Genomic DNA, 11289 nt, shown 5'->3' on the forward strand with positions numbered 1-11289 from the left:
CTACGCACTCTTCTCTTTAAGCAACTCCTCAATCTGCGCCTCAATAATGCCAATTGGATCCATACTATCCATTTCCTTTTTGATTTCCTCTACTTTCTTCTTGTACTTATCATCCGAAATTACTTTCTCCACCTCCCTTCTCAAAAACTCAGCATCGGGTCTCGCAGTCTTCAGATTCACACCAACACCAATCCATTCACATCTTGCGCAGTTTTCCGGTTTATCCTCCGTATCACCGCCCATCACCATCGGAACTCCATTACTCAAACCATGTTGAAATGCTCCATATCCTCCATTCGTAATAAATACATCACAATAGGGAAGGATATCATCGAAAGGAAGGAAATCCTCTACATAAGCATTTTTGGGTATCGTAACCGAGTTTGGTAATGAAGCACCTTTAACACCTAGTGCGGCAATGACAATAGTGTCTTCGTGATCTGCAAATGCTTTGATGGTGGGTATAATCAAATCTCCGTAATTGAGTGCCACAGTTCCTTGACTAACGAAAACAATCCGTTTCTTAGATGCGTTTGTAGTGACTTCCTCCCACCAGCTAGGATGCGTGGCATTAACCACATCTCTATGGCCTTTTGGTAAACCACCGGAGAAGACCATTGTCTTGGGCAGATCAGTCCGAGCATATTCTGCACTACGCGTGCAGAGTTGAATGACTCTATCAGGAAGAATATATGGCGCATCCAGGAAAAACAACCCTGGATTTTTTGCGCCACAGGCTTCGAACTGGTGGTGAAAAAGCTGGGTGATGTGAAGGAATGGTCCGTTTTGCATATGAGCATGCATGGCTAGATTACGCTCGCGTCCTTCAGGAGAACTATCTGGGAAAAGCCCTGATCCCATGGGTGGAACATCTGGACTTGATAGTACAATGGGTGTGATTCCCAAGGAGATAACTGCTGTGGGCTTAATGCCTGGTGCTCCCACCAATAGTGGGAAGACACCGGTGAAGATAATGTCCTGAATGATAATAATTGGTCTTCCTGGATCTTTATCCGTCATGAGCTTCAGAGCCGTCTGAACCGATTGGAATTGTGAGGGCATGGGATTAAGAAACATATGTTCCATATCGAAAAGCATTTGTGCTGGTCCCTGAAGAGTCTCTCGAACTGGCCATTTCTCCGCCATTCCGCTGGGAGAGTCGTTGAAATTTGAATAGCCTTCAAGAGGTACAAACGTGGCGCCGATCGCTTCAATCCCTGGACCGAATTGTGAACCGGTTAGGATGGTTACTTCGTAACCTTTGTCTATGAGAACTTTGGCTATGATTTTGCATGGTGCGTAATGACCCGACACGGGATTGCTGCACACAAGCAAGAGTGGCTTGATTGTTTCAGCCATATTTAGGAGAGGAAACGTAGACTGAGAAGTGGTATTTCAATATGTTGATGTCGCACAATGGTAAAGAAAAGAAAGTGAACAAAGGTTTGGCTAGTAAGATTATGATGTTGACTGAGGACCTTCCAAGCTATATAGAAGCCGCTCGGTTTGGGTCCATAACCAGCTCGTATAATAACGAATGCACGTTGCTCAATATTACTGTGTGATCGACGTTATATCATGCAGATTACAGATTCCAATCCATGGCGCCTCATGCAAGAGCCGCTTATCTATCCCAACCGTCAGATTATTGAATGGATTCATTCTCAACCACAAGCATATTGGCTATTACCACTCACCTGCATGAGTTGTAGCAGGTTTCGGGGTTCTTGATAAGATTCTTATTGTGAGAGCCAACAATCTACTTAGTTGTTGGGCGATGAAACATGCACAAATACTGGGTACAGCGAATGAAAGTGGCAGTGATTCTCATTGTCGCCAAGTCATTTGCCCAATAACAATGTTAAATCGTCGTTGATTTTGCTTGATATGAACGGTGTGGCCAAAGCTTCTATCACCCCATCGCTACCACGCCGCAATCATTTGGCCTGCCCTGTGTCAGATTTTAGACTTACCGCGCCGCACTCAGATTTCATAACTTGACCCACTAGATTTGTCAGAATGGTAAGGCTGTGAGAAAGTAAGCATCTGTTCTGAGAACCACTACATGCATAGAAGGATTTGTTGTCTGCAATTGATCATCATCGCATGGTGGCTAAATGGGCAGGTCCGAAAGAGACACCAACTTGTAGCTCGCGAGGCTCTATCTATGTAGTGTAACAAGAAATCTCCACTGAGATTATCCCACTATACAGTTCGATACAATGCTATCCACTATATTCCTGATATCACCAATAGGAAGAGCAACCGCCGAGCGCGACGAGCATGGGGTGTGATGTATCATCAGATTGCCGAATTGACCTTGCTCTCCTAGCTGGGGCTCTGGAAGAAAGTAAACCGAGTATACAGATTCCATGACAAACGTCGATCATTTCCAAAATGTTAGGATGAATTTTGAGATGGCATTGAATAGCCCGAATCCTATGCAGAAATCCCTATCACTCGTGCGAGGCTTTCAGTATTGCATCATGAAGGGCTCAGAGTTGCTGATCTCTGAAGTCATGATGATGCTAGGGTACTGATGGCGAGACAAATATATTATTTGACTAGGAGTTGTTTGACAATAATGAAGTAGGAGGTGAAGGGATACGAAAGCATGTAGGATATGGTAGGGTTTGCTAGACACTCCAAGACAAGAATTGACCTACAGGAACGAGGAATATCTTCTTTGAGAATGGATCAGAAATAAACAGTTTAGGTGGAATGGCGTCTTGGATGATGAGTAGACGCTCAAATTTTGCCTGCAAGAGAATATTCGGACTCTTGTGGGCGTGAGCTGAGGAGGTTGAAGAATCTTTCAGGAAGAGTTGTCTATACCGGATTCTGTGAAATGGGAGTATTGGAGGTGTACCAAGCAGAGAACCTACGAATACAAAGTATCATAGTTGCTGAGTGCGTATCATCATGTACAGCTGTCGGAAAATCAGGCTAAGGAATCCTCTTCCTGGGAGCAAATTAGAAGAATATCTATTTCTCGGGCATGTCAGGATATGACACTTTGCAGGGAAGAAGTAGATGTCTATCGAGAGCTGTGGACTGTGTGTTGAGGATATCAGATACTTTCCACGCTCTCAGGATTACTTGATTCAACCGAGGGAGTGATGATCTAGTATACTTCGCCACATGCTAGAGACAATTGCTCGAAAAGAGATAAGTAGGGGGACATTTGGACAGTAGCGCGATGAACAGTAAACAAACTGGGAATGAAGAGATCCACAGTCAAAGGAAAGATGGCAAGTTATAGGGTGCATAAAGTATTCCTATTGATACATACCGCCGTCCACGAATCTTCAGGTATATAATCTGAATCCAAAACATAACGAGGTGGCTCAGTGGATGACGTCGAACATCTAAGTACACTGAAAACTCCTATCTAAGTCACTAATAGCGATGACATGACTCATAGGGACATTACAACTGGAATTCACAAAAAGAGTCAATGACTTGATGATTCACTAGCACACCAAACGTATGGTTCTGCGGACTTTAAGCCTCCAGCCTCCACATCACTGAAGTCATTAGGAGAAGGATGACTCAAAGCAGATTTAAGTGATGAAGTCATACTAACCACCACTGGCTAGAAGACACAAGTTCCATTGGGTATTGACATCTACTATAGATACATACATAACCCATCATCAGTATCCCGGCCTTCTCAAGCAAAAAGGCCCCAAAAGATCCCAAAATCATCACATACAGAGGGTATGGTACAGTGTAACAATATAGCACCAGCCATAGCATCTTAGATACCACTCATATCATAAAGTCAAATAACACATTATAGAAGCCAAACCAAGCCAAAGGATAAAAACATGCTATCATATCCAACCATTCATTTCATTATCGACTTCCTGCCTCAAAGCCGCATATCTACTTCCATCCCACCTTTTTTTTCCCCAACCTCCACTCCTCAATTTCTCAATTCTTGCTCGGATGTCCTGTCGTTCCATTTCTGCTCTATCCTCATTACTGAGACCATCTGGAGAATTGAATAATGAAGGGGCAAATGAGGGTTGATTACTGCGTCGAGATTTGCGTACGTTTTGCATGTTATCGATGAGATTGTTGATATGTGTGATGTGGTAGGTAATTTGTGTTGTTAGTGATGAGAGGTTGAGATTATAGCTTGTGATAAGCGTGTTGTGAGAGGGGTAGTCCGGGGATGGTGATTGGTACTTGGAGGAGATGATAGGTCGAGAAGGAGTGAATGGAGATGGAATGGCGCGTGAAATGGTTTCGATCAAGCTTGAATCGTTGTCAGGGCTTTGTTCAGATATAAGTGTGGGCAATGCTGGAGAGAAAGAAACTTTCTTTTTTATGCGAAGTGGTGCTGGCTTATGTGGAGTTGTGGTAGTGTCTGTTGATTGTGTAGATTGTATCGATGCCATCGATGATCCGGAGAATGTACGGCTGTGTCTGGGGGTCTTGTTATCGTCACAACTCTCAAAAGAGTAGGACGAGAAAGCAGGTGAGAGTCTATCGATGGTAGAAGGGAATGATGTTGAAGAAAATACAGAGTCCACGGAAGAACGAGCACTAGATGTGGATGATATCGAAGATGACCGATTGCTTCGCGACAAGTCATTGTTTTGAATAGGAATGTCTGCGTATGTGATATATTCCTCTGCTTTCCGGAAGTATGACAAAGAATCTCGGAGAAGTAGAAGCTTTTCGGGAGAGTTGTTGGTAAGGTTCGATGCTGTTATTTCCAAACAGGTGGCACAATAAAAGGATAAGAAGAGTGAGTGAAGAGGATGAACACGATACTGTGACTTTATGTTAGTATGATGATTGCATAGCGCACTCACGACTTGACTTACTGGGTCTGTAATGCTATTGAGAACCTTTGTACATTGCGCAGCACACTGTTCGTATTGTCTTGTCGAATACAGCTTCTTGACTTCATCCATAATGACCTTCCAATCTCCCAAGGTATAAGGGAACACCAGTCTGCTCCAAATTGATCTTATCGATCTCGGCCTTTGCTTCTTAGTTGTAGACTTAATTGATGAAGACGTTGGTGTTGTGAAAGGAGTTGGGGTTGTAGAATTCCCTTCCACTGGCTGTAATTTAAGATGGATCATCTCTCCCATGCTTTTCAGAATTACTTGAGTGAAGATGACTATGCCGTAGTTGTTACTAAGACAATATATCTTTCCAATGTCTTGCCCCCGTTTGGAGAGACGATATCGATTTCGGACGGTAAACACTTGGTACCCGTGCTGCAAGCTCCCGTATCATAACCCAGAACGTCGGTGGCCACTGGGATGTTGCAGGTCGATGCGCTCAGTATCAACCCAGATATTTAGGTGGGTAATGATATGAGTAGATAGAGTATTTAGAAGATTCTAAATTGATGTGGTTCTATCTTGGGTAATTTAATCGATACTTAGGTATTCGGCGTGGTTTGTTTATATCAGAAATATTGGATAAGAATTAACACATTAGACACGAGAAATCAACAGAATACAGAACAAAATGGTATCATAGTACAAATGAGATGCGAAAGAAGCAAAGAATGAAATAAGACTTTAGATGCCTAGTCTTTAGTCTTATTAATATGATATTAGAGGATAGAAGTAAGTAACCTTTGTACCCAAGACCTTGCGGGTGACTGTTTTTTCACCTCACCACCGACTACTTATTACTACTACTACTAATGGGTACTCACCACTCACAATCACTACTCACAGCCTTCACTTGTTCGACCATCAAGTATCATCATACTCTTAGTCTAGATCTGAGAGGCTTTCCCCACGTGTGATAGGATGATTTGGAAGAAAGATAGGTTCGTCAAAATATATTAGGAATGATCCACCACATTGGACGTCTGTGAGTGAGTGAGGTGTGGTTGAAAATTCGTTTCGAAACCAAACGCACTGATATATTTACAACATGTTGTGGCCCTTGTGCTTCACCCCTGAATAGCACAGACTTTCCTTACGAAAAGTCATCGGACTAGCCTGCGCCATTTTCCTTTATTTTTGATTACAAGGCTGGTTGTAAACTATAGAAAGGTGTGATCTGATATACTTTCATCCAATACTTTTTGTTCTGGCTCGATCTCAATCTATTAGCCAGTATTTTCATCCATAGACACTCCGCTCTTGAAATTTCAAACACCGACGTCGTTTCGTAATATATCCGAACAACCATCTAATATCTCATGTCACTAGGGAACTGCCGTTAAATCTTACGGATCTTGAAAGATCATGGTCATAGATGCCTCGAATCATCCCAATGGATATCAGAATGGATATATTAGATGAAATCATGATCTCATGAATAAGTCATTAGTGCATTGTGTCTCACACACCCTATGCTTTTGCGCTGCAAATATGTACATGTAAATTGTTGCAAAGAATTTTTAATTTTTCTTTAAGAAGCAGGAACCGCTCCTATAGCTTCTTGAGACAACGGACTTTCTTCTGCAGGCTTCTCAGTCTCTGAGGCAGGCTCGACACCCTCTGTTGATGGTGCAGACTCTGTAGGATTCGTTGCCGATGCCTCAGAGGTAGGTGCTTCTGCAGGGACTGCCTCAATCTTAGCTTTATCATCTTTAATGCCTCCAACAACCCTCAGACCATCAGCTTTTCGTGTCATGTTATCGATGTCAGCCTTTCTTTTCAATCGTTGCTTGACTTCGGAGACTAGTGCGTCAAGATTGACCATAACACCGTCCTTCTCCGGGTGGCCATCCCTTAGACCATTCTCCTTAATCTTAACTTTTCCTTGAGCAATTTCATCCTCGCCTAGGATGACGCTGAAAGGTACACCATTTACTTCGGCAGCCTTAAATTGATTTGGCAATTTTGGTTTGACTTTGTATAGGAACTCCGCCTAGGGAACCTGTTAGTATACGCAAGGTTCTTAAGAAACTTAAGAGAAATTTTGACTTACCTTGATACCAGCCTCCCAAAGAGTGGAGCAAATTGACATTCGTTCTTTCAGGAGCCCTGTGAAACCCTTTCCTCCAAATGCCATGACGAAGCAGTCTACGTCGTTGTTACGCACTTGCTCTGCCGTTTGCTCTTCCTCCATTCTAGCTTTAGTTATAGAGAAAATTCTATCTACACCGAACGAAATACCAACGCAAGGGATTTGCTTTCCTTTTCCGGCAAACATACCAACAAGATTATCGTAACGTCCACCAGCTGCGACACTTCCAACACCGACGCTAGGATCTGATGAGCGATCCTCATCAGCATCGGCCACTTTCTTAGGTTTCTTTGAAGATTTTGGCGGGGCAGCAGTGGCAGCAGACGTGCTGACAAGAGGTGCAGACCCTTCTGTAACAACCTCATAAATGATTCCTGTGTAATAATCAAGTCCTCTCGCTAAGCTCAAATCGAATGAAACATTCTCTAAACATTTGAATGCCTCGAGATAACCGAAAAGGAGATCCATATCTTCCAAGCCAGCCTTCATAGAAGCGTTGGCCATTAACTTCTCATCAGCTTGTAATTTGCTGAGGAGGTCTTTCTGGCCTTTCTGTACGACATACTCTCCAATTCTGTCTGCAACATCTTCTGCCAAACCTTTTTCTTCTGTCATCTCCTTGCGCACATCTTCCCATGGTAGTTTATCGAGCTTATCAACTGCCGAGGATATTGTGCGAATCTTGTCCTCTGGAACTCCACAAACTTCGAAGATTCCATCTAATATTTTTCTGTGGTTGAGTTTGATAGTATATCGTCCCTTCCAGCCAAGACCCTCGAATACTTCAGTTGCAACTCTGATAATCTCAGCATCAGGCAACATAGGATCATAGACACCAGCGATATCAAAATCGCATTGGTAGAATTCTCTCATGCGGCCTTTGGTCATTGCTGGCTGATCTCGTCTGTAGACTTTGGCAATGTGATATCTCTTGATACTTTGAACGCTTCCATTCATGGCCAACCATCTTGCGAATGGTACTGTTAGATCATATCTGAGTGAGCAGATCTCACCACCTTGGTCAGCCAAGTCGTAGATGAGTTTGCTGTCTTCGCCATATTTTCCTGCGAGAATGTCCTTTAACTCGAAAACTGGGGTATCAATAGTGACTGCTCCATGGCGCTTGAAGGCTTCTGTGATAGTCGAAAAGATTTTGTCCCGAATGACCATATCCTTCCCTTGCCCTATTGAAATGAGTATCATGTCACATGTTGGTGATGATTAGAGATAGGGACGGGATTGTGAATAGCAATGTGACAGAGATATATGGGGTTACCTACAATCCTTCGTCCCCTTGGGAGTCTTTAACTCAAACTTTGGTCCTTTAGCCATGTTTAATTCTTCGTAGTATTGCTTTCTTTCTGCTTTTGAGAGAGCGGGGGTTGCTGGGGCCCAAGCCGAACGCGAATTGGGAATCCTTAAAAGCTGTGGAAGTTGTGGAAGTCGTGAAAGTCGTGACGATCTCGCAGATCTAAGTAATTGAGTTTGAACGACCTTCATTCACTTTCTCACATCTATATGGAGTTCTGATAAGGTTGGGAGGGTCAATTTCTTTGATTCTGAGTCATCTGGGGTGCCTCGAATTTTTTGTTTTATGCACAATGGCGAGGCTGAGTACGGTAACTGTAGTGGCATGGAATTCGCTTGCAGTTTGTTGGTGCGGGGAGTTGCCTCATTCGATCGGTGAAATCTGGTAGAAAGTTCCGATGAAGCTTGGAACTAATAAATGATGGAACCTTGAAAGCTTTCAAGTTTGTTTGTCTGGACGTACGGGAACCTTAGGAGACCGATACAGCTACAGCTTGCTTATCCTGCACTTTCCTTCCCTCTCATTTTCATCAAATACGTGATCATTCAGCCCGCATGTAGAGCTAATCATGGCTCCTCATGCTGGGTTTGATACGGATCAGATTAAAGATAAAGCGAGGAAGGATTTATTATACTTATTAGAGGGTGTAAGTAAGGCCTCACCGTCTCCCAAGCTGCTCGAGGTTGCAGCTGACATGTTAATCCTCGCAGGTTCGTGGAAAGAAGAATCTCGTACTTGAACAGAGTTTGGCTGGTCCACTTGGTGTAATCGTCAAGTTTTCGACTCTTCAAGATTACGGTGTCGATAAGGTCTTCTTTTTAGAGAATGGCAATGCAGATGTTAGCCAGCAGAATGTCGTGTTCATCGCTAGGGGAGAGAGTGCAAAACATGCTCAATCAATAGCTGGTAAGTACTCGGTCAATCTTGTCACCCTTCATTCTTTTCTTATACCTTTGATGGGATCTCAAAAGTAGACCTTCTAGCTGTATCTCTCCAACTCTATTCGGTCAGTCTTGATCCCTATATGAATAATTATCATATATTTGAGCAACACGATCATAAGCATATATTCGATTTCAATTTCTGTTTGATGCTATCAGAACGTGCTGACAGTCTCAGATCATATCAAGCGCATGCAGCGAGAAAGCCAGACAGGACATGAATTTTCCATATTTTGGGTCCCGCGAAGAACATTGGTATCAGAAAAGATTCTTGAAGAGGCCGGCGTACTGGGTGATACTAGTATCGCCGAATTTCCTCTCTATTTTCTTCCGCTCGAAAAGGACCTCTTGTCATTAGAATTGGACGAATCATTCGAAGATTTATATCTTCGAAAAGACCCAACGCCGACATTTCTCCTAGCACGTGCTTTGATGCTCATACAACAAAAACATGGCCTATTCCCTAGAATGACAGGGCAGGGTGATAATGCGAAAAGACTTGTCGATCTCCTCTTACGAATGCGACAAGAATTGATCGCGGGCGAAGATTCCAATGAAAGCAATAAACTTGGACTCTCCCCAAGTAACACTGTCGAGAGCCTCATTGTTATCGATCGCGAAATTGATTACGCGACCCCTTTACTGACGCAATTGACATACGAGGGGTTGATTGACGAAGCGGTAGGTATTCAACATAATCAAGTCGATGTGGATTCATCTATTGTGGGGTCCGCTCCTCAAGCCCCTCAAGGGTCCTCGAAAACAGTCGGAGCAGCACCTGTACAAGCCAAAAAGCGGAAAATAATACTGGATTCGTCCGACAAACTTTATTCTCAACTGAGGGATACCAATTTCGCTATCGTTGGACCGCTCCTTAACAAGGTCGCACGACGCCTGAAAGATGATTATGAAAGTAGACATGGAACAAAAAGTACTGCAGAATTGAGAGACTTTGTGAACAAGCTTCCAGGTTACCAAGCCGAGCAGCAAAGTTTGAAAATACATACTGGTTTAGCAGAAGAGATAATGAAACATACTCGTACAGAACAATTCAGCAAATTGCTAGAAGTTCAACAAAATCTGGTCGCCGGTGCCGATCCTTCTTCGCAACACGACGCCATCGAAGAGCTCATTGCTCGTGATGCCCCCCTCCCAGAAGTCTTAAGACTTTTGTGCTTGGAATCATGCATCTCTGGCGGTATCAAACCTCGCGAATTGGAAACGTTCAAGAAAATGATTTTACAGGCGTATGGGTACCAACACATGCTCACCTTGGATGCTCTGGAGAAACTGCAATTGCTGCTCTCAAGGACATCTCCAATGGCATCAATGATTCCTATGACCGGAGCTGGAGCTCAAGCTGGTGCCAATACCAATTATACTTATCTGCGAAAACAACTTCGCCTAATTGTTGATGAAGTTAACGAGCACGATCCAAATGATATCGCTTATGTCTACAGTGGTTACGCGCCACTTTCGATACGCCTTGTTCAATGTATATTACAAAAGCAATATATCACTTCGATGACCAGAGGAGGAAATGCGAACAATACTGCGAGTGTGGCTACTGGCGGCTCTTCTCAAGGCTGGCGAGGATTTGATGAACCATTGAAGCATGTGCGAGGTCAGACCTTCGATGAAGTACAAAAAGGGGAGGACAAAGCTGTCAAGGCGAGAGCCCTTCTTACGGGCAGTGGTGAGAAAAAGACTGTTTTTGTTGTATTCCTAGGAGGAATAACATTTACAGAGATTGCAGCTTTGAGATTCATCGCGAAGCAAGAAGAAGGTATGCATTCCGTTATCATTCTCTAAACACTTAATCATCATTTACTAAGAGACATACAGCACGGAAGCAAATCGTTATATGCACAACCTCGATTATAAATGGGAATCGAATAATGGATGTAGCTATAGAGAAGGACTCGTTGGGCAGGAGTAGCGTGCCGGACGTGACATTATGATGAACAATAAGAAATATCATGAACAAAAGATAAAAAGGGGCAGACGTTCCAACTTACTTCAATAATAGTAATCTTAAATCAAAATATTTGCCAACAATGAAACTACGTGCAACATATCATC

At 43.2% G+C, this 11289-nt stretch overlaps 4 protein-coding genes across 4 annotated transcripts; 1 reads left to right on the forward strand and 3 right to left on the reverse strand.

Annotated features, from left to right (window-relative positions):
- On the reverse strand, positions 1-1359 carry EAF01_007896 (uncharacterized protein; the record flags this gene model as incomplete). The annotated part of the gene is made up of 1 exon (XM_038916152.1): positions 1-1359. The coding sequence occupies one exon, from the start codon at positions 1357-1359 to the stop codon at positions 1-3; it is 1359 nt and encodes a 452-aa protein (XP_038768623.1).
- Positions 1360-3836: 2477 nt separating this feature from the next.
- On the reverse strand, positions 3837-5468 carry EAF01_007897 (uncharacterized protein; the record flags this gene model as incomplete). The annotated part of the gene is made up of 2 exons (XM_038916153.1): positions 4839-5468; positions 3837-4784 (listed from the first exon to the last, which is right to left on the reverse strand). Exons 1-2 carry the CDS (start codon positions 5109-5111, stop codon positions 3837-3839), a joined length of 1221 nt encoding a protein of 406 aa, XP_038768624.1. The 5' UTR covers positions 5112-5468.
- A 436-nt stretch (positions 5469-5904) lies between these two features.
- On the reverse strand, positions 5905-8541 carry EAF01_007898 (uncharacterized protein). Its single transcript, XM_038916154.1, has 3 exons — positions 8238-8541; positions 6919-8141; positions 5905-6858 (listed from the first exon to the last, which is right to left on the reverse strand). The coding sequence occupies exons 1-3, from the start codon at positions 8455-8457 to the stop codon at positions 6397-6399; spliced, it is 1905 nt and encodes a 634-aa protein (XP_038768625.1). The 5' UTR covers positions 8458-8541; the 3' UTR covers positions 5905-6396.
- A 293-nt stretch (positions 8542-8834) lies between these two features.
- EAF01_007899 (uncharacterized protein) lies at positions 8835-11168 on the forward strand (the record flags this gene model as incomplete). Its single annotated transcript, XM_038916155.1, has 4 exons — positions 8835-8912; positions 8977-9172; positions 9386-10993; positions 11053-11168. 4 exons carry the CDS (start codon positions 8835-8837, stop codon positions 11166-11168), a joined length of 1998 nt encoding a protein of 665 aa, XP_038768626.1.
- Positions 11169-11289: the final 121 nt, after the last annotated feature.

This window comes from Botrytis porri (genome assembly GCF_014898465.1).
Source record: "Botrytis porri strain MUCL 3234 chromosome Unknown BPOR_010, whole genome shotgun sequence".
Taxonomy (NCBI): Eukaryota; Fungi; Ascomycota; class Leotiomycetes; order Helotiales; family Sclerotiniaceae; genus Botrytis; species Botrytis porri.

Bases quoted from the DNA above. Each gene is read 5' to 3' on its own strand.
- EAF01_007898 (XM_038916154.1), bottom strand. From the start codon at position 8,457: ATGAAGGTCGTTCAAACTCAATTACTTAGATCTGCGAGATCGTCACGA. The intron at 8,142-8,237 runs GTAGGTAACCCC...TCATTTCAATAG, and splicing joins TCCCAAGGGGACGAAGGATT to GGCAAGGGAAGGATATGGTC. The intron at 6,859-6,918 runs GTAAGTCAAAAT...CAGGTTCCCTAG, and splicing joins TTTGGGAGGCTGGTATCAAG to GCGGAGTTCCTATACAAAGT.